The following is a 23,438-nucleotide window of genomic DNA, read 5'->3' as shown; positions in this document are numbered from 1 at the left end:
GCAGCTAGGGAGAAGGCAGATTCGAGTTGATAGCAGCTGGCTGCAATAAATGGGAAAGGGACCTGCTCTCTTAGGGTTGGGAGAGAATGCTTCTTTCCCAAGTAGTTTGCAGGATGGGAGTTGCAGATCCATTGCTTTGCAGAAACCAATGGCAGATATCATGCAGCTGAAGGCAGGATAATGTTGGGAATTCCTTGTGAAAATAATCAAATAGCTGATTTTTGGCACAAGGGTCATATACCCCTTCTTCCACTAAATTTGAAGTATTCCCCACTGACTTTAATTCTCAAGGATTCTGAGGTCAGGCAGTGTTTATTGTTGGGCTTATCCAGGAGAAGGAGCTTCCCTCTAGCTCCTATACTAAGCCCATATAGCCTGGAAGAAAGCTCTTTATTCCTAACAAGTTAAAATTATATATATAAAAAACAGAAGACTATTATGCCCAAGTGCACTAAGATGCACACCAATGTAAAACAAACATTATGATATCCTGCTGGACTCAGAATATCTAAGCTGGTAAATTCAGACATCCAAAAAGAACAAGCCGGGCATCACTGGTTCATATTTCGGCCTGTGACCAGCAGGTTCTCTTTCTGTTGCTTCTTTTTAACATGGGTGGGAGAAATGACCCACCCTACAACCCCTGGGAATAACCTTCCTCCTGTTGCGTGCAGGAATAGCAGCTAAGGTTGAGGACATCTTCTTTTCCTAGGTATTTGTGCTGCGCCTTTACTTATTTTTAAACCAAGTACTGTTTGCACCAGTTTAGTTCTCGGATTCACACTTCCCTATCTCTGCTTTGAGGAACTTGAGTGAGAATTCTTTCCTGGCTCCTAAATCCAGGATGCTTCATCACACACAAAAATACTCAGACTAAGGAAGACAGTCTGTGGTTGTCTGCATCTGACTGGGAACAGACACCAAAATGGTGATACACAAATATCCCTCATTAACTAACTCTGTAGGTATGTTTGCGCTGCAGTTTCAAGCCGGAAGGCAAGAGGAGCCCTGAAAACAACTGTGTGCAATCTGGACCAATTACTCTTGTGAGACAATCATCCCCTACTGGTCGACAGACTATAAGATCCACATTTGCCTAAAGTCCTCATCAGTGACCTAAATCTGGATGTTAACATCAATAACCCAATTTCATCATGAATTCAGCATTTCTCATCACTGCAACAGAGTGAAGAGAGCTCTCTAGATGTAGTTAGTCCATGAGGCAGGTTAAGACAGGCTTGAACATCCCTTTATTCTCTGTCCGCCCCATGGACAAGACTAGAAGAATATAAACTGGGTTGGGAAAGACTCAATTCTTGCTAGACAAAGTGTGCCATAACCTTTACAAAAACATTCACAAACTCCCTCAGGGCTGCAAAGAGAGAACTGGAAGCCTTCTGTATTGGAAACATTTATAGAGTCTGCTTCTGAATGATCAACAGATGCCCACAGAGATTCAATTCCTGCCAGGATGAAAAATTGGCAAATATTAAGTTCTCATGCAGTGATTGAGCCGTTTCAGATTTAAATGGGTGAAAGTTGCCATTGTTAGGTGTTCTATTAATGGACCATATAGTGCCTCTGGGCCACTTCGCTTTGCAGTCCAGGGGCTGTTGGAACACTAAAACGATTGCTGGTGCTAGGGACAGAAATTTATTTCGGGGAAATGCAGCAAAATCTGCCATCTGGTCATTCAGCTGCTGTAAGGCTGCTTGGAGGTAGTTTTCTGTACCGGTTGGCCAGACATGGTCCGAGGTTCTATGAAAAGTGCTGAAATGTCTTATTTTGCATGGACTTTCCTTTTTATACTGTGCTCAGAAATAGTGTTTGTGAGGAGTACAAGATTAGAACTGCCTGTGGAGATACCTGGGGACTGGAAGTAGCAGAGTCATTACTGCCTGAGCCACTGGAGCTGATGGAATGGGAGCACTTGAGTGGTCAGAGTGTGTGTGTGTGTGTGTGTGTTTGTGTGTGTGTGTGAGAGAGAGAGAGAGAGAGAGATGAGGCATGTGGTAGAACATCATTATCTCATTGGCTGCCCAACATATAGGTAAAATGAGGGTGGCATCACCAGCACAATCCCTAACGAGCATGGACAGTGTTTCTAGGATGCTCTTTGTGTATAGCAGTTTTTTAAAAATTGAGAGCAAGAGTTCCTTGGCTTGCAACTATTTATATATGCCCACTGAAAACATCTCTAATTTATCCTTTTCTTAGTTTAGATTCTGCTCAGAATGGAAGGATATTGCAGGGGTCTCCCCCTCACTGCTTTATGAACGTTCACTTCATAGACATTGTTAATGGCTATGAGATTTCAATCGCCCCACTTCAATCCACCCTTTAACTAAGGGCAAGCTGTGAGCAAATGTCCATTTGGCAAATTAAGACTTTCCAGGCAAAGCACGCTGCAGCAGCAGGATTGAGCACGCTCCAGGAGCAGAAGCCAGGAGGTAGGAGATGTTGGGGGGGGGGGATCCTGAGAGCCAGACAGAAGTGCTGAGATATGCTTGTTTTTGCTTTGCTTAAAAGATTAACAAGATTGCTCTGAAAGCTTTGCAAGAGGTTGGCTGCCAAAATTAAATGTTTAGAATTTAAAAGCATCCATTTTTATTAAAGTCTGACATATTGCTGGCTCTGGCTTCAGTATTGGCGCCTACAGATGAGGAGAACTGGGCACTGAAAGACCAAGACCAAAGGTGGGCAGGGTGGCCAAGATGCAAATGAGGGCACGGTTCCTGCACCTTTAATGGTTATGCAGAGCACAGAATTTCAACAGGTACAGTTTGCATGTTATTCTCTCCTCCACACAATTATTTATATAGGTATAGGTGCCCTGCCCTCATCTGCATCTTGCCCCCCTAAATATGGGAGCAAATATTCTGTATGCAAGCATCCTAGGAGAAAAGAGGTGCCAGAACTCACCTGAACTCAGTTCTGGCACCTCTCAGGTGGGCACCATTGCCATTATAAAAGAACAAGGGAGACATTCGTGTTGAGTTCTGGCACACACACACACACCCCACCCGAAAAATAGTACTGCTTCGATCACATATAAGTTTAAAAAATAGGCACATCCACTTTCATGTTTTGTAGTACATACCCCCTCCCTCCTAAGATTAGGTCATTATATGCAGTTAAAATATTTGTCTTCTGGCTTCTGCCACTCCACTTAAGACCTGGCAACTCCAGAGTCTCAGAGGCCGCTAAATTGATGGCAAAGACAGCTATAAATTAACCATTATAAAATTTATTCAAGTGCTCCATATAGATCTGTCGAAATTCTCCACCACAAGCCCCATCTTAGTCTCCCTCATTAGCGCTAAACATATCCTGTCTCTAAAGAGTCTGAGCCAGCATCAGGTGGAAGGAATGGAGGAAAATCCAAGCGGAATTAGCAGAGATGAAAAGCTACAGCTGTCTCAGACAGGGGTCATGGCTCAGAATAAGGGAGACCCCACTGGAGAGAGATTTGTGCTAACTAATCTAGAATCACTAATTCACAGCTCTGAGTTCTTTCTCTTTCTATGGCCTCTGCTAGCAGCGACATAATTTCCATATCTCCCAAGGGACAAACCACTGCCTGGGAGGCAGCTGTGGTTCCAGACAGGATAAAAGGAAGGCCAGTCAACAAAATAATCAAACCCAAGTTTTGCCTTGGGCCTAATGCACTGCCTCTAATACTATGCTGTGTGAACACATGAGTTCTGCTGGGGAAAAAACCCAGTGTACAGTACAGTAGCAACAGAAAGAGGGAATGTTACAAAGTAGAATAGAATAGAATAGAATAGAATAGACTCTTTATTGTCATTACACAAGTGCAACATTGCACAAGTGCAACGAAATTGGATGCCATCCCTTAAAAACAACAAAAGCAAAACAACAACAACAACCAAACAAACCACATTCCAGCCACACCCACACCAACACCCATCAAACTCCCAGGTCACACTATCGAGTTACAGCATTCAAAAAGGCCACAGCTCTTGGATAGAAACTGTTTTTCAGTCTATTTGTCCTTGACTTGATGTTTCTATATCTCCTGCCAGAAGGCAGTAGTGCAAACAGACTGTGTCCCGGGTGAGATGAATCCTGCAGGATGTTGTTTGCTTTCCTAAGACAACGGGAACCGTACAGTTCTTCCAAAGATGGGAGAGGATGACCAATAATCCTTTGGGCTGTGGTTATGACCTTCTGGAGCACCTTCCTCTCCCTAGCTGTACAACTGGAGAACCAAGCACAAATACAGTATGTAAGAATGCTCTCTATGGAGCCTCGGTAGAAGGACACCAGCAGTCTCTCACTCAGATTGTTCTTCTTCAAAAGTCTGAGGAAATAAATTCTCTGCTGGGCCTTCTTCACCAGAGCAGTGGTATTTGCGCTCCAAGTCATGCCCTGATCGATAGTTACTCCCAAAAACCTGAATTCCGCCACCCTCTCCACCCGTTCCCCGTTGATATACAAGGGCTGAATGTCCGCCTTTTTTTTTCTGTAATCCACCACCAATTCCTTGGTCTTAGCCGTATTAAGAGCCAGATTGTTCTCTCCACACCAAACACAGAGCCGCTCCACCTCGTCCCGATAGGCGGACTCATCCCCTCCCGAAATGAGCCCTACCACCGTAGTGTCATCAGCAAACTTGATGATTTTGTTGCTGGAATAGATGGCTGTACAGTCATACGTATAGAGAGCATAGAGCAGGGGACTCAACACACAACCCTGTGGTGAGCCGGTGTTAAGGCTAAGGGCTGTGGACATATGTGACCCTACTCTAACCCTCTGAGAACGTTCTGACAAAAAATCCAAAACCCAGAGACAGGTGGAGTTGGAGAGTCCAATCGCCTCTAGCTTGGACACCAGTCTATGGGGGAGGATAGTGTTAAAAGCAGAGCTAAAATCCACAAACAGCAGCCTCACATAACTCCCCGGCTGCTCCAGATGGGACAGAGCAGCATGGAGAGTGGTGGTGATAGCGTCTTCTGTGGATCTATTTGCCTTGTATGCAAACTGGTGGTTGTCAAAAGTTGATGGAAGACAGGAAATAATGTGACGGCGCACCAGTTTCTCAAAACACTTCATGATGATTGGAGTCAGTGCAACTGGTCTGTAGTCATTCAAACTACTGATTGTGGATTTTTTAGGCAGAGGGACAATAGTTGACGACTTCAGGCAGGGTGGGACAATAGACTGGTGTAAGGACTTATTGAAGATCTTAGTAAAGACCCTCGCCAGCTGATCCGCACAGCCCTTCAACACCTTTCCAGTGATGCCATCAGGTCCAGCCGCCTTCCTCGGATTCGCCATCCTCAATACCTGTCTCACCTCATGCTCCTTTACCGTGAATGAGGGGCCCCCATGGGCTGGTGGCTGTAATACCGGCGTCTCAGGTGGCTCCCTCTCGAAGCGAGCAAAGAAGAGGTTAAGCTCCTCCGCCAGCAAAGGGTCACCGTCGACAGCACCAAGGTTAGGTTTGTAGTTGGTAATATGCTGAATCCCCTGCCACATCTGTCTTGTGTTGTTGCTCCTTAAATTATCCTCAATCCTCAGCCTATAATCCAATTTTGCCCGTCGAATACCCCTCTTCAAGTTTGCTCTTGCCACACTGTAAAGCTGCACCTCGCCCGACCTAAAAGCCCTGTTCCTTTCCCGCAACAGGCACTGGACCTCTCTATTCATCCAGGGTTTCTGATTGGGGTAAAACCGGATGGATTTATTTACTGTGACAGTGTCTGTGCAATGATTGATATAGCACAGAACTGCCGCCGTGTGTTCCTCCAGGTCTGTATGATCGAAAATATCCCAATTGGTTCTCTCAAAACAGTCCTGCAGCTGGTGAATAGCACCTTCAGGCCAGATTTTAACAGATTTTAATATTGTGGGAGCCCGTTTCCTAAGTGGGATATATGCTGGTACCAGGAACAGAGACATATGGTCGGACTGGCCCAAGTGTGGCAGCTGTAAAGCCCTATAGCCGTGATTTACATTCGAATAAACTTTATCCAGTGTCTTGTCCCCTCTTGTGGGACATTTCACATGCTGATAGAGCGTTGGGAGCACTGTTTTAAGTTCAACATGGTTGAAGTCTCCCGCAATGATGTGCACAGCTTCAGGATACTTGTCTTGCTGGCTGCTGATAAGGCTCTGCAGGCATCCCGAAGCCAGGTTGGCATTGGCATCTGGTGGCACGTACACACCAGTTAACATAACAGCTGTGAACTCCCTAGGGAGATAGGCTGGTCTACATTTAACAGCCACATATTCCAAATCCGGTGAACAGTGACTGCCCACAGTCTTCGAATTATTGGACCAGCATTTGTTCACATATACACACAGCCCCCCTCCTTTGGTTTTTCCGAAGTCCATGCCTCGGTCATGACGATGTACCGCACAGCCTTCCAACTGAATAGCTGTGTCTGGTATGGACGGTTGAAGCCATGTCTCAATGACAAATAAAACGCAGCAATCTTTTACAAGGCTGTTCTTTGCTGCCTGCAGCCTCAATTCATCCATCTTGTTGGCAAGAGATCTCACATTAGCAAGAAATATGCTAGGGAGCGGTGGTTTAGATGGACTCCTCTGCAATCTTACCAGGACGCCAGCCCGACAACCCCGCCTTTGCCTCCTGTCTCTACGCCGCCTTCGCCTCCTCCCTGGAGGCATAGTAAGTACCCCTAAATTCAGATTTTGCTCTAAGTATTGTAGCCTGCACCTGAGAATGGAAGCTCTGTTATGACCTGGAAGACAAGGAATGAACCACCTGCAATGTGTCCTGCTAAATACATTGGCAGCTGTCTCCTTGACATCCTTCCTTATCACTTGTAAATTTAAAAGTAAAACACAAGAGCATCAGACTCTTTCTGGAAGTGTTAAGCCAAGATGCCTAAAATGTCACTCTTTTGTTTTCCCCACATAGCTAATTAAGAAGTTTCAGTGGCAACAGGCTCCCACCAGAAAATAGTGATTCCCCTTCCGCACCTGGACATCAGAAAGAAGTTACTCCTTTAAAAGGCATTTATCAGAGTTTTAGGACAATCTCCCTGGCTGGCATGATTTAGAAACTTTTAGCACCCAATGCTTTTGGGAAGACAATATTTTTAGCCTTTTATTGTAAATATTAAACTCAGATTTGGTCGTAAAAGCTGCTTCGAGCTTGCTCAGAGTTAGGGGCTTCTTATCTTCAAGGGTTGGACTCTATCTCCCAAGATCTTCACTAAGTTTGTAATCTGTGACTCTCAGATCCACCCACCCATTCTGCAGGTGTCAGAAACTGTGTCCTCTTCTTCACAGAACAGGCCATATGCCCCTTCGTTACACCACCTCATTTTATTTTTCCTTGTTTCTGTTCCTTTTGCTGTACCAGAATGGCTCCAGGATGACACTACCAAACTCTCCTCTGCATCCCCTACCAAAATACTCTGAGCCAGTGTTTTTAAGCTGGCAACAGATCTTTCCCTTCTCCATGCTTGACCTACTGCTCTAAAAATCCCTCCCCACCCCATGCATTTTTTTTGCCTTTCCCTTCACATTTCTTCCAAACAGATTTGTATAGCACATCCTCAGCAGCAATTTTCTCCACCACATTTCTCTCTTTTATGCTCACAAACCACTTCAAGCATTTCCACTATTTAAAAAAGACTTACTTCCCTGTTTTCTGTTAAGAAAGCCAAATAGCTCATACCGTTAGTTCAAGCTCTCCAGAACTGAAATCCTTTTCCTTTGCCAGTCATCGCAAATTTTCTTCCTCATTTGTTAATATCGCCAAATTGTGTTCATCATCTTTTTCCAAAGTGTGCTGCACAAGCCCCCTCCTGCAGTTTTTGTGGTACGACTGGTGCTTTAGAATGATTTCCTTTTATTGCTGTGGCTAGGCAGCTCCCCCCTCCTCAATTTCTGGTTACCATTCTTCCTTTGTTGTATATTTCTGCGAACTGAAAGCTTGCACCATTAGTTTTAACCCTTTTATTAGCTTTAAACTCTTTTAAACTTAGCCTGTTGTTAGTGTGTTGTGAACATCGGCATCAAATATGCTACAGTAATTCCTTCCAATACAAAAAATTACTTGAGATTTCATTGTCCATGACGACCTTTGGAGTGCCAAATTCCAGAGTGTGTTCATGCTCAAGCACAAAAGATCCTAAAAAGAGGTGCCAAGGTTGCATGTGCAAGCTTGCATTACGTGCACACTGCACACTTCATAACAGAGACCCTTGACCCAAACCACCTTGAATTGCTTGACATGTGCTTATAGTGAGGGTAGCATCTTCCCCCAGCCAACCTTTTGTCACAAGCATCAAGGGATATGCATGCAAATAGGAAGTGCACAACTGCTCAAAGAATTCCAGTAGAAAAATGACATTGTGTTGTATCCAAAGCTGAGTGAGGGACATTCCACTTGCACAATGAGACTTCTTCTGCCTCTGCTCTCCCCACCCTCCCCATATCTGCTTCAGGGAGCTGCAGGGGGGAGTTCCACCATGCAAGCCAAAGTCTGTTGTGCAAGAGAAATGACAGTGTTGGAGACAAACGACAATCCAAGATGCTTCCAACTGAGTCAGATAAACCCAAAGGCATCAATTCATAATAATACCAATCACTATAAACTAGGAAGTACATCCTAAAACAAAGGGTACTCCTATAACAAACTGAGAACTAACTACAGAATGCAGATTGGAAAGGGGGAAGCTCAGAAACACACACCTTATTGAAAATAACTCTGATGACCTCTGTGAAGACCCCACTCCCAGCCCAAAGTATAGGACCACAGAGCTTCTCTTCCTGATTAATTCTGTGGATGATGACCCTGCCTACCAAGCAAGAGAAGGCACATGAACAAATGAAAAGATTCCATGTAGTCACATGGGAGAGAAGTAAAAGGCTCCTGAGCAGGGGTTGCCACCCACCCACTCAGTCACAACCTCTTCTATTGGCTGCAAAGTAATACATCTCTCAAACCCAATTTCGGCTGGGGAGGGGACCCGGTGAGTGCCGCAGAAGTCAAATGTGCTCTATGTTGGTAACCCCTGCAACTAGTTTGACAAAGAAAATGCTTGCAGGTAACAAACTGAAAAGGACTCAAAGAATTAAGCTTGCAGTTTTCAGATTTTCAAACCCAACTTCTCTCCACCTCGCACATCCCATCCTAAATACTTCACTGAAGATGGCAAGTGCTCTTTAGCAATGACGATGTCGTTTGTGTATTTGGTACAGCGGCAAGCACAGCATTAGCACCAAGAAAATGTTAAGAGTAGTAATAATTTATTACCTCTCCCCCAAAAGAGCACAAAAAGATACACTGCACACAATAGAGTGATCAGAGGCGCCACACCCCTCCCTGGCCCCTTACTGCCGAATTCTATATACATCATCTTACAGGTGCTATATCAGCAGCAAGGTGTTCATAGTGTTTCTTCTGGGGGGGGGGAGAATTCTTCCTTGAAATTCTGGCCTCAAAGTCCACTGCTAAGCATGGCTGAGACCCATCAACGTACTGGGGAAAGGAGGTTCTCATCGGAGTCCAAAAAGAACAGAGGAATCACACAAGATGGCAGTCTGTTCTGAATAATAACCAACATACACCAGGAAAGAGCCCAGTAAGGGTGCCTGTACACCTGCTTGCCGAATCCTGTTGGCATCCATTGGGCATCGTTCTGAAGCCTGGAAGATAATATGCAGGTAGGAGGAAAACCCCTGCAACAGATACTGTGCCAAACATTTTAATTAAGAATTCAGACTCTAAATTTTAGAGCTCATCTGATTGAGATTTCCAGTCTGAGTACAGTACCAAAGGTATGACCAACTCCTGGCTTCTCAACAGAGCACAGTCCTATATTTCTAGAATAAGTATAACAAAAATTGATGGGGGAGTTGACCGCACAAACATGTCCTGTAATCTGCCGTTGCAGCCCTTGGTGGACAGGAGTATAGAACAGAATGCCAGAGATGTAGAACACTGATTTGCCCCATCCCAGGCTTCTTTCCCCCTAAAATGCTGTGAGATACTCCCAACTAATTAATTCCCTACTTCTACCTATGCAATGAAGCACTTTATTGGAGCACAGAGAAGGTAGACTTTGACAGAGGAAGGGAAGGTGAGCTAAGCAGTTCCTGCTTCAGTCAACGTGAAATTTGGCATAGGCAGTGTACGTGTTGAATGGACTAGACACTGAAAATGTGGATAGGAGCACTTGGTCACCTTATCAGCACCTTGGGGATCCAGGAATATCAGGCCAGTGGAGAGGTGCTGAAGAACCTAATGTAGGAGCTTAGTTAACCTACTGGAATCAGGGAAAAATGGGTTCCCTCTGATACACAACCGTATTAGCAATAAAAGCAGAGGGCACTCTCTTTTATTGGTCCTATGGTCCTATGGGGTAGGGGTGGGGAATCAATGGCATATATTCATATCCTTAATCTCCAGAGTCTTAGAACAAGGCAGTAGGAATAGCAGAGGTGAGCTCATAGAGATAACCTCTTAGTTCAGGAACTCCGGAGACCAAGTGTTTTAGGCAGGACACTGCGAAACCTCTTGAAGAGAATCTCTTGGAAGCACCATTCAGTCAGGAGGCCCTAACTCAGAGTGAAGGGCAGAGACTTCAGCTGGTAATTTCCACACCAGTTTGAGATGGGACTGGCAATACACATGGGCAACAGATGCAAAGCACCCAAGTCAAGCAGATAACTTATAGGCAGAAGTTCAGTCAATCTGCCCCTTATTATAAAGGACTTAGTTCCCATGGCCTGCACTACTTTCTCTTCCTCGGCATCTGTCCATCATCAGACAGGTTGCAGAGAATCAGAAGGATGAGCTCTCCCAACAACACTGTTTTGCTCTAATTTTGCTCACTTGGGGGGAAACTCTTATCCCTGCACAATAGTTGCTGCACAGAGAAAAGCGAGAAAAAGCGGTAACTACATATTCCTCTTCCTCACTCCCAACTCCACAGTGTAGTCAACATCACCAGTTCTCTGTGCTCAGGAATGTGGGACAAGTCCAGTTCTTCCCTTGATGATTCCTGGGGAAAACCACACAAGCACTAGGGATAGACCACCCCACAATCAGGAGTTACAGCCAATGCTGGGGAAAGGGACTCAGTGATGCCAGGACTGGCCAGGAAGCAGGATGGTAACTCCGCTTCAGGAAATGGTTGAGAATTCTTTAAGCAAGGTCTCCTGGCTGAGCGTGTTGAAGGCCAGATTTCGCCGGACATTGATGCTGATGGATCGAACCTGTGTGAGAGAGAACAGTCATTTCATATGCCACTTACACAGACCAGCACCTCTGGCACTGAAGGAGACCCCTGATAGGTGAGCTTTTGTTGCAACGTGATTGGCTCGGGGAAGAAAGCCTACCAACAAACTAAGACTTTCAACTACCACAAGGATGTTCAGTCAGATCAAACAGCCTATGAATCTCTCTCATGCTGCTTGCAATCTACCCAGGTGTTGAGATGGCTGAAAAATTTGCTTCCTCAGTCTATCTCTGTGTCTCGGGTGGTTCAGAGCTTGTGGGCCAAGACAGGGCTCTCGGGAATTGGGTGCATTCAACCCAGAGGTAAATTGGAGGAAGGATGTGGTGGCGAGGTCAGGATTAGAGCTGGTGGAGGTCCAATAGCAGTGGCAAGACAGAGTGGGAAATTGGCTAGATGCAAGGTTGGCAGGACTGTGAACAGCTCCCAGGCATGCAGCTTTCAGTACATAACTGAACCACAAGTGGTGCAAGCCCTGAGTCCTGGATGGATGTTTACTGCTTTAAAGCCCAATAAGGTTTCTCCTGCATCCTGCACAAGCCAGGAGAAGAAACTTAAGAGCTTGTACTCTCCTCCTTTCTCTGTGTTTTTAAATGGAATTTACTGTAATGATATGTAGCAAGGACCACTGGTTTCAATGGTTTTAAAAGAGGACTGGGAAAAGCCATGGGTGATAGGTCTGTTAAGTCATGACAGCTGCCTTCAGGGACACTGTAAGAAACAGAATGCTGAACCAGTTGAACCTTTTGTGTTTCCATCTAGATCACCTTCTATTGTAGTCATAGATAAATGTACATAATTCTGCATAAAAATTCAGAATACAGAAATCAAAATAAACAGTGCAGATCTGGGACACTTCCATAATTTAATGTTGAACATGCTTGGTTCAGAGTATGTACCCCCTTACTATTAAATAGGGCAGCAGATCTTAACTGGTAAATAATGGGATTTTGTCAACATACAACCAAACCAGGTCAATTGGATTCTTCCCTTCTGCTTTGATAGCAAACTCAGGGAATACACAAAACATTTATTGTAGTTCTCAGAGATTGGCTTTTAAGAGGCTCAAGAAGTCTCTAGAGAAATAGGGATTAAACTGGTTGCATTTGTTCAATCATCAGATGAGGAATAATGACGAAAGCTTCCTTGTCTTCATTCAACTGGGAAGAGAGTCCATTTGAACATTTCTGATAGAAAAACTGGAGGAAGGAAGACTGCTGGCAATTGTGTTAGCTATACTTGGTGAAACTGAATCTAAACTACTAGCATTTAGGAGGATGGATTCTGGAAAAAGTATAATCTCAGAAAATTGGAAAAAGCAAATCTGCACTTTAATCAAGGGAAATGTAAAGTTAGTGAACAGCAGGGCATACTGAGCAGCAACAATTCCTGAAAGGGGGGGGGGAGGAGAGAACCTAGGCAGCACACACAGCTGATGCACAAAAAGTAGCAGAGAACATAGTACAAGGGAAGGGGAATATGCCACCTGCTTGTATGAATGCACAGATCAGGACAACCATGGCTGTTTCTGAACATGGCTGTTTCAAGCTTCTGTGTTTGGCAATTTCCCTCTTGGGAAATTCAAATGAAAAACCACCCTTATTCATGTTCTGTCAATGGAACTATTGGAACATGCTCCTCTGATGAGCTGCTGGCAGGTTCAATCAGCACGAGATTTCTCTGGCTCTCTCCTTTAGGAACATGCAGAAAAAGAGTGCACTAAACCCTGAGATGGAGGTAAAACCTTCTTTCCCTAATCATGTCTCGCCAGCATCCTGTTCAAAGTGACCTAACGAAAAGTACACTAGTTTGTCACCTGTGCCAGTCATATTTCTGGATAATAAAAGGGACGTTCTGGCTGTGCTGTGGCTGCTCTGCAAAGTAGACCATGGGCCAAGACTTTGAGGCTCCTACTCAAGCGCTGAAACTCACCAGTTCTTTAAAGAAAGCAGCTTCTTTGTGTTGCTCCGAGTAACGTTCATATTGGTCCAGCCCATCCTGCAACTTTAGGGTGAGGGTGTCGTAGTTGGAGCGCACCACTTCCAAAACCTGCACCAGAAATACACAATGAGAAAGAAGAATCAGCTTGTTGAAAATTGTTCAGTCTGCAGCATTCAGCAGTGAGGGTACAGGAATCCTACTGCCTTAATGGGAATTGAGGATTGAAGAGGAATCTGCCAAACTTGGAGGAGCTCTGCCAAGTAGATCTATAAAAATGTGCTGCCTAGCACCTCGAAGATGCTCTCCACAGGTGCAATCTATGCACTACACAACAGAGAATGGGGCGGTGCAGTGGAATGAATAAATGTTGATGTGCTGCAAGGTCACTTCTGAATAGTTTTGTCAGCAATCCTGCTGTTGCTAGAACAGGCTGCCTCCTCTGAAAACAGGCTCCTTCCTTGATTCTGTTTGTCAGGTTTACTGGCAGTGAGGAAAAAATCGCCAGCAGTAACAGCTATCTACAGATTCAATTGGCCATTTTCTTGCATATGTGCCGAGGTTGCGATGGGAATAATAAGTGTTTGAAAGCGTGGACCTCAAGCACAGAGATCAGACCCAGGAGGAAGAATAATTCACTCCCGAATGCAACTAGCCACTAGGGACTGAGCATAATAGCATAATACACCCTCTGCCAGACAGTTAAATAGAAAGCTATCACCACAGCTCCATGAATCAGAACTCTGTCCTCTTGCCAACTGTACAGATTCAAGTCATCTACAATTAACCACAGAAAGATGGTGAAGTGTACTTGAAAGGGAAAGAGGCTCTGAACAGAGCTGTCTTCTGAATGTGTGCTTCAAGGGAGTGCATACAAGGTTCTCACCTGTTTAGCTTCTTCTACACATTGAAAAAGTTACCATGATCTTATTTTTAAATGTCTGAAGAGACAGTGAGAATGCAAGAGTTTGCACACATAAGTTCTCAACACTGTTTTTAAAAAAAATAAAAAAAAATAGGCATATTAAGTTTAGTATCAATTACTTTCCTTCCATATTTAAATGGTTGTCTATTCCTGGGCATTGACCTGAAGTCTCTGACATCATTTCTGGCTGGGCTTTCTTGCTGTTGTGCAACACACAAGTCACACCAGCCTCCTACTGCTGCACATGAAGTTCTGTTGCTTAAGGGCATTCTCAGTAGTGACCTCCCCAGCCATCTGTGAAATGTTCTCCCCAGGGAAATGCACCTGGTGCCATCATTATTACTCAGGCCGTTGCTAATCGTTGGCTCCTATGGTGATGCTCACCTTTAGTGGGGTGGATAAATGCTTTAAGTATTTTGAATTTCATTGTTTTAAATTTTCTGGTTTTAATTGTTTTATCTGCGGTTTGTTATCTTGTTAAGTTGCTTTGAGACTTTCTTTTGTGTAAATCAGCTAACAAATATAAGTAATAACAACAACTCCAGCAGCAAACAGAGGTGTGTATTCCAAGCCTCTCAGGAAAAAAACCTCAGAAAGAGACAAAGCTTAATTGTCCCTGTTGGATTGGCACAGCTTTTAAACAGATCACCTCACTTTCTGAAGATGTGTAAGCGTCAATTTGTGGGCAGAGATGGCACACAAAAATACCTGTTAGGAGTGTTGCAAAAAGAGAGGTCCAGCAGGCAGGGGAATAGCTGCAACAGGTTTTAATCTAAGAACATGGCAGGGAGCAGCTCTTCCACAAATCTCAGTTCCCCATTCTTACACTCTGTTGAGGACCAGTATTTGTACCCTGGCATTTGCAGTGGTTTTGCCTGAACCGTCTTCTCTTTCCACAAGCAACAAATGCAGTTTAGAATTTATGTAATTTGAAGATCTAGGCTGAGGCCACTCACAGCAGGAACAGAGCTGGCTCCTTTGATAAATCTGCTTTGTTCTTCGTTCAGATATACCCTGCTCCAGATTTCTCTGCAGCTTGTTTCCCCCCCAGAATTAGCAGCTACCACCCTGCTACTGCCTGCCGTATCTTAGGGATGCAAGATGTGGGTGGTACAGTGAGGTCAATCCCTGAACAAGCCGCAACTTGTGGCAGCAGTCTTGCACATTACCAATTTCTCTGCACCTCAGTAAGTAGGAACAACACTTGAGTTGCAAGTGACAATCTGCAATACAGGAGGCTGTCTAAGTGAGCATCACATTACAGTTGCTATGGAGCAAATGAAGGATGTCAATCCAAGAATTTTTAGGAACAGGCTGGTTTTGTCCACTTGGTGGAAATCCTCACTACTGTCAAAGATTTAGACATGTTGTTCTCATGAACCAAGAGCCCATGCATGATGTTCTTTGCAAAAATGAATTATTTCCCAATCATTCCAAAAGACAGATTTTTGTCCATGTATAGAAGAAACATGGATCTTATTAAGCAACTTGTGAGAATTTAAGCTCTTGTGCTTGTATGGTCAAATATAGTTTTGCAAATAAGAAGATCAGGTAACTATTGCAACTCAGCCATGTTGTTGTTTCTGGAACTACAGACAGAGATGCTGATCTGAGGCAGGTACCAGACCTCTTGCACAGTGAGTTAAAAAACAAACAAACATCTATCCCAGTCACATTGGTATCCTATTAATATGGAAGGCAGAGGCAGCATCCAAAACACATCACCAGTATGATAATTGAATGAACTTCTTGAACTATCAAGGGAACATAGAGGTGCAAAAAGGCTGTTTCTGATGGAATAAAATCCTACTGAATTACTGAGAGACTTTATATTTTATAGTGTTAGAATACATTTCCTGATAAATCAGTATTGGCTTTCCTAATATAAACATCACATGGCAGGACAGAGTCTCAAACAAAGATGTGCTCTTCCAAGCCAACATTCTCAGCATGTTCACGCTTCTGTCTCAGTGACATCTACACTGGCTTGGTCTTGGACACAGAATGGAAGATGGCAGGATCCCCAAGGAGCTGGCTCCAGGCTCCAGGCCTGCTGGCAGATCATGTTATAAAGATGTCTGCAAACATGATATGAAGGCTGGCAACATTAAAACTGCAATGTCTGGAGACAGTCAGCAGTGACAAGAGGAGAAATGACCGCTAGGAGGACCACAGAGAGAAGAAACACCATAGTACACATGCATCAGCAGAAGCGGACACCTTCATCTGCCCCAGCTGCATCAAAACATGTCTCTTTCATATTGGTCTCTACAGCTACAGCAGGTGCTGTAACTCTCCAACAATTTGACTTACCCCTAATGGCACATTCTTCCATTGTCTATCGAGACAGATGGGTGTCAACAATATCAAAAGATGGTGTTTGGGGCATGTGTGCTATGAATGTGCCTGATTTGGGTAATTGGCACTAAAAAAATTCAGATTATTATATTCTGCATATCAGGAACACTTCTATATAAAACGTCACACTTCTATATAAAACGTCAAGGGTACTTCAGGCTGGGGCTATAGTCTAAATGCTCTTTCATGAGTCACATTTCTTGTGCACATGTAAAGATAGCCTGTTTGTTGCAACATTTGAAAATGATGTTCCTTATGAGGAGGAAACCCGTCAGATTCTCGCTTTAAGAAGGAACTTGTAACCATTTTCACACAGGTATGTATTGTTGAAGATTAGATCTATCTTTCACCATGTTATCACTGAATAGGCCTTCACTCCATGACCTCTCTTATAGGTTTAGTAACAAGAAAAAATAAACGCCCCACGGCAAGGAAATAATTGTAGCTCTGGGGACTGTGGAACTGCATATATGGGAAATCGAAAAGTGTTAAGATTTTAATAGCTACCTTGGAAACAAGGAAGGTTGTGCAATTAGTGCCCCTATTTTGCTTTCCCCCCTCCTAATTTGAGCACACAAAGGGGGCCATACGAACTCGCAGTAATATCTGTCATGAGGTTATTTCAGAAACAGCTGAGAAGATAGGCCAAAGATGCAATTGCCTTAGTTTCTTTTGAAAGTGGCAACCTATATTATCCCTGTAACAGAAAGCTGATGGAAGTTATAGTCCAAAACACATCTGGCACACACCAGGTTGGGGAAGACCATCCTAACCAAAGCCCTTTCAAAGCAAAATATAATGAACTGCTAGACCTGCAGTGTTTACCTTCCAGAATACAGCTAGATGGGACAGATCAGCCCAATGTTTAATTTAAACAGCTATTTCCTATGCATTCTTCCAAAACAAATAAAGTTAATTAAGCACTGTATGTCACAAAAATGGTCCTACACTTAACATGCCCATCCATTATCCAAAAGCATGTCTCTGGAAACTATTAGCTGCTAATATAATTTCTTCCTGTAACTGAAAGACTTATCACTTTAACTGGAAAGAAGTGACTGCATCTGTACATAAAACAACAGATAATTGACAAATTTTACAAGAGTGTTCTAATTAATACAGAAAAAGCTGAAAAATTGTATCAGTCTGCAGACAGCATCTTAAGAATTTGCTGATGCAGCTGAAGTCTCTGCTGGAATTAATTCCTAGAAGCAGCAAAGACAAAGTATGTAACTAAATAATTAGATGTTAAATAAAAACAAAACACTCAGCACATTTTGTAACTGTTTCTAGATTTCTAGACTGTGACTGGACCACCCACAATATTCATCTGAGATCCATTAACAGTGTTCAGCTCAATTCCACCAAAATCCCAATTCCTCACTCAAGAGTAATTATTTACTAAATTAAATTTGCATACTTTCGGAACTATTTTGTAATTTACTGCAACACTTAGTCTTTCATAGTGTGCTGAACATTTAGGTGAGGCCTTGGGGAAGCGAGATAGCAAGGTAAAAGGTAATATATAACTGCACAAATGACAAGGGAAGGGAATTGTGCATAAACACTACTCCTGACCAAGAGAAGCTTTGTCCAAGCTTCCATGGTTTCTATATATATTTTTAATCCCTCCCTCAACTTCTTTTCAATTCAGCCTAATGTTCCTTAGAGCACTCAACACATTAACAAGCATCGTGTTATCTCAGCAAATGAAGAAGTAGCGAATGTATCTGAATCTAGTTTAATTTAAGGTATTTATTAAGGAACATACATTAGAACCATTACATGAATGGCCCTTCACAGTTATGGCTAGTGTACAGTGTCCATTCCTAGAAATTTCAGATCTGGCCATATGACACATGTCTTGGTTACATTTCATCTGGACTACTGTATTTTCACTCTGTGTAGGGTTGCCTATGTAGAGTGCTTCGAAACTTCGGCTGGTTCAGAATGCTGCAGCCAAGATGCTAACCGGGGCTGGTTATAGGCAGTATGTGACTTTCTGCATACAACATCTTCACTGGCCAACAGTCCATTTCCAAGTGCAATTCAAACTGCTGGTGATGCTCAACAATGCCTTAAACAGCTTTGGTTGAGGTGACCCTAAGGACCACTTTCTCCCATACAAACGTGCCTGGGTTTTAAGATCTATAGAAGAGGCTCCTCTCTCTGTCCTGCCACCATTCATTTGGTGGAACTTGAAAAGGGTCCTTCTTAGTGGCTGCACAGGCCCTGGAACTCCCTTCTTAGGAAGCCTTATTTCTCTAGCGATCTTTTGACAAGTGAACACCTTTCGAATTAGACAGGCTTTTGGCCAGTTCCACTGATCTGTTTCATCTACTGCCTGCCTTTTGTTAAATAGCCACTGCTTTATTGATCTGTTTTTTACTTGTTCTATAAACAGCTGAGTATTTTGTGCAATTACTTTATTCTGCATTGTATCTCATTTGTTGTTGTTATCTTGAACACTATTGTGTGGAAAGGCGGAATAGAAATTTAAAGCAGTAGCCCTGGACTAAAACCAGCATCCACAATAGTTACATAGTTAGAGCCTGATCAATCGAAGTGCCCTGCTCCGTTTTATTGTAGAGGCATAGAACACACAATGCCAGAATTTGAAGCAGGAGACCACTTTTCCACAGACAAATATGCTGAGCTGTAGACAGAATGGCTAAGCAGGCTGTGGTTCATGATCCAAATTGAAAGGTTTTTACAGCAGTGCTGTTTCAGACTATCAGCAGTTATCCGTACGACTAACCACAGAATCAAGTCATTCTCGTATGTTAGTTCAAGCAGATGGAGCTATCAGCTGAGTCTCACTACATTCTTCAGATAATGTACTACGGATACTAAACTCAACTAGCAGAAATTACAAATGAGTAGAAAGTAGAAGTAGGACCAAACTGGGGGTGGGGGAGGAGGAGGAGGAGGAGGAGGAGGAGGAGGAGGAGGAGGAGGAGGAGAAGAAGAAGAAGAAGAAGAAGAAGAAGAAGAAGAAGAAGAAGAAGAAGAAGAATCTTCTTCTTCTTCTTCTTATACATGGTATTTGGGGAAGACAGGTTACTGTCCTGGAGTCCAGCTCCTCCCTCAGGCAAGAAGAAGAAGAAGAAGAAGAAGAAGAAGAAGAAGAAGAATCTTCTTCTTCTTCTTATACATGGTATTTGGGGAAGACAGGTTACTGTCCTGGAGTCCAGCTCCTCCCTCAGGCATGCCTAGCAAGTATGCTGTTAGAAATGGTCTTATGTTCTCTCTCTCTCTGTGGGTGGGTGGGTGTACCATTCTGGCAACAGTAAAGTAGCTGGAGCCCTTTAAAGAGGATACACAACTGAACCTGGCAAGACATTCTCTTCCCAGACAAATTTGGCTCTTTTTACTTTAGCTGTGCTCTCTATTTTTTACTGTATACATTCATTAGTTCAGCTGGAAGGAACACATATGAATTAAGTGTTCATAGCTTTTAAGAACATCCCTCAGTAGCCAAAGTCAATGATTTGCATTAACCAAGGGCATACTTTCCAAAATAAACCAAACATTTGCCAACTTCAAAATTGTTCAAAACAAAATTGCACTGCCACCTGGGCCTAGTTTGCATTTTCAATGCAACAAAGAATTTCTGGTGACCGATAAAATTCATGGGAATTTTGTTGTAGTAATGAGTGGCTTCAAGTATCCTCACATAGAATGGCTGCATATGCGTTCCACCTCTGATAAAAGGTAAAATGCCTAGATTCCCTAAATGACTGTGGTGTAGAACAGTTGACCATCAACATGGATGGCTTTAAAATAGGATTATCATTGAGACGAAGGCTGTCAATGGCTACTAGCCATGATGGCTATGCTCTGGCTCCATGGTTGGAAGCAGTATGCTTCTGAATATCAATTGCTGGAATCCACAAGAGAGGCAAGTGCTTTTGTGCTCAGGTCCTATTTGCTGATTTCCCAACCAGCATCTGTTTGGTCAATGTGATGACTGGATGCTGGACTAGATGGGTCATTGGCCTGATCCAACAAATGCTTCTTATGTTCTTAACATAAATGGCAAGTAAATGGCTTTGACAGAATTAGAACAATATTGTCCTTTTCTTCCTGATCCCTCCTCTCTGACGGAAAAGAATAGCACCTTGGGAGAATTATCAGAGACAGAATTAGAGCAAAACTGTCCTATTTGTTCCTCTAGTGGAGAGGAACAACACGTTAGGAGTTTTTGGGCAGTATTTCTTACATTTTTGAACAAACTGGATCTTGCAACCAAAGGATACATAGCATTAATAGAAATGGGTGGAGTGGAACAGGCACTCTCATCTTTGACTGAAGTGCACATAACTTAATGGAACTCCAGAATCTTGTTGACACTTTCTATTTTACATTTTATTTCATGGGAATGTTCCTAACCAAATCATAAATGTGACCAACAACATGTTGTAGGGATTTTGGATACAGAGATTAGGACTCAGGCTCGTGAGCCTCCAAAAAGGGATGCAGTATGTCCTCTTCCAGTCAGATGTAAGGCAAGGCAGGAGCTGCAGAACCATGGATAGCTCTGAGCAAGCAACTTACTCATTCAACAAAGGGTGAGAGCAGACTGAGTCTTCTTTAGTCTCTGCTACCCAGACTGCCTTTCCCAGGCTCCTTGCCTTTGTGGATAACTTTAGATTTTAAAGGGCCAATCCTCTGCCTGGAAGACAGGCACTCTTCCTCTGTTCCATAGCCTCCTGCCTATGTTTGTCTCTGTGCTGCTATTGTGAGAGGCATTTTGTTCCTCAGGCTGAGGGGGAAAGCTCCCATTAGGGTCTTGGTCCTATAGATCCTGGTGGTGTGAGAGATTGTTTTGGGTGCTCCTGTCAGCCAGCCTCACTGGTCTTCCAATCTCCCAACAGCAGGCCCAGAGCCCTGAATCTGGTTCAGCTCCTTAGCTACAGCCTCTGCAGCCTCAGAGTCTGGTTTGCTGCTAGACTCTGGAGTCATCACACAGCCAGGACCCCAAGGCCAACACAGCTGGAAATCTGGGGAGAAAATCATCTTTCATTTGCTTTACTGCACAGTAGACGACATTATTGTTGCAATACTCCAAGAGGCTAACAAATCACTTCTCCACACAGCCAAGATTGAGGACACAGTAAAATGGTCTAGCAGTAGTTCAAAGTTACCAACTAGATCAGGCCTTGTGCTGTGCACTGTTCAAGACTGTAGTGGGGGCAGGGACCACAGTCTGACTTGGGCAGAGTTTCAGTGAAGAGGAAAAATGATGTGGTTGGAGGTGGAGAGGAGAGTACAAAACCCACAGTTCCTCCACCTAGGTTTACTCTCAGATTTTGCAAAGATGCAAGCATGCATTAGCAACGGCAGTAATTTCCCGCTGGCTCCCAGCCTGGCCATTAAATGGGCTGAATTTAAAAGTGTTTTAGCAGCACGACACCCATTCAAGTCAATGAGAATCACGTGGCTACAATTCACTAGGGAAAATACCATTTATGCTGCTTGCACTCCTTTTCCTTATTCAATCCAGGCACATTAGCACTTCTCTCAAACTGCCCCCCCTCCAATTCTCAAGAATTATTGTTCTTTTAAACAAACACTATTGTTTCTTTATTCCCTATCATTCCAAAGCAGCACCAGTCCTTTCTTCGAAGTTGCTATGGCAAAATTAGTGTTATAACCCATAGTAAGGTTAGTTCTAGATCACGAATACTACTACCATGATTTGTGTAACAGGTCACTGAGGCTGGGCACCCAGATAAATTGCTTCTTAGGACTACAACTGACAAAAAGGGGGCACAATAACATCATGGGGCAAACTGCAGTTAGGAAGTGGGAAGGCAAAGCTCAAACAGGCAATGGTGATCAGAAGGAAGGATCACTGGCGCAGGTGCAGGGAAGGGTGAGATAGCTCTCACACCAGAGGATATCACCTCCAACAGAACCTACTCCTGTTGCTTAAAAAATGTAAGCTTCCATAGAGCAAAACTGAAAAGGTCTATGTTATATATTGAGATGCTTTGTTTAATCAAAAAGCCAATACACCTTTCCTTTTTATTTAACTGAACTTATCTCCCCCACTTCCACGGCAAAATGCAGATAATCTTGCCTACAGAATCCATAATAGTTACCACTCCCCTCTTTTATGCAATGCACTGGGTGGGGGGAGTAGGGGCACAGGTGCAACCCAGGGAGTTCATGTCTGAAGCAGAAGAGAACCAACAGTTGGTTTGTTTTTGTTGTTAATCACAGCAGGGATGATCCTCAGGCTTTTGAACAAGTTCCAGCTCCGGTAATTCAATCCCGATTCCCTAAAGTGCACCCTGCAGATTTAATCAGGGGAGCAATTCGTTGCTGTACCCTTCATGATACCACTGCCAATGCAAAACATCTGCCAAACTCCACCCTAGAGGCTGCTGCAGGTCCAGGCAAGGCAGCTGACTTCTTTGTGCTGGGCACACACATACAGGCCTGATAGATTTCTTCTGGAAGAAATTGCCTTTACAAAACAAAGAGCCAGTATTAACCTTTGTCCCTACAGTGCAATCAAAAAGCTTTTAGAGACTTGGGAGCTGTAGACCCACTGTTGGGAATGGGCAGACAAGTCCCAGATCTCTGTGGGGCAATGTGAGGAAGCACATCTCTTAGAGGGTGGGGGAGGGGCAGCTCAGAGGACTCCCAATGAGAGGGGAGAGGAGAGGAGGCTGAGGGAACACTCCACAAGTGAGTGTGTTTGAGAAAGGGTGAGAGGGTGCCAGATCTACAGGCAAGGGGTGAGATAACTGGGCTCCTGAGGCCCACAGGGGTGCCACAGAAAGAATGTAGTTGGTCAAGGGCGCCGTGGACTCAAAAAGGTTGAAAACCTCTGATCTAGGCATATGGCTCCCCATCAAGGATGAGGGAATGAGTAGAACTGTAAGCCCTGATAGTGAGGTAGGCTTTGGAAAAGATAACCCTTCATGGCCATGAGCAAACGTATATGCTATGGCTAGTCTCAT

At 43.7% G+C, this 23,438-nt stretch overlaps 1 protein-coding gene across 5 annotated transcripts in view; it reads right to left on the bottom strand.

The window, feature by feature from the left end:
- Positions 1-9,235: 9,235 nt before the first annotated feature.
- ARMH3 (armadillo like helical domain containing 3) overlaps positions 9,236-23,438 on the bottom strand; it is a 122,216-nt gene continuing 108,013 nt past the window's right edge. For all 5 annotated transcript variants that reach the window (XM_083443813.1, XM_083443810.1, XM_083443812.1 and 2 more), the window contains 2 exons: positions 13,176-13,292; positions 9,236-11,223 (listed from right to left, as the gene is read on the bottom strand). In XM_083443813.1, the coding sequence (XP_083299939.1) occupies positions 11,131-11,223; positions 13,176-13,292 (210 nt within the window). In that variant the 3' untranslated portion in view covers positions 9,236-11,130. The remainder of the gene's footprint in view (positions 11,224-13,175; positions 13,293-23,438) is intronic.

The sequence above is a fragment of the Podarcis tiliguerta genome (genome assembly GCF_965153285.1).
Source record: "Podarcis tiliguerta genome assembly, chromosome: 5".
NCBI classification, from domain to species: domain Eukaryota; kingdom Metazoa; phylum Chordata; class Lepidosauria; order Squamata; family Lacertidae; genus Podarcis; species Podarcis tiliguerta.
This window is presented reverse-complemented; position numbering and strand designations above follow the sequence as displayed.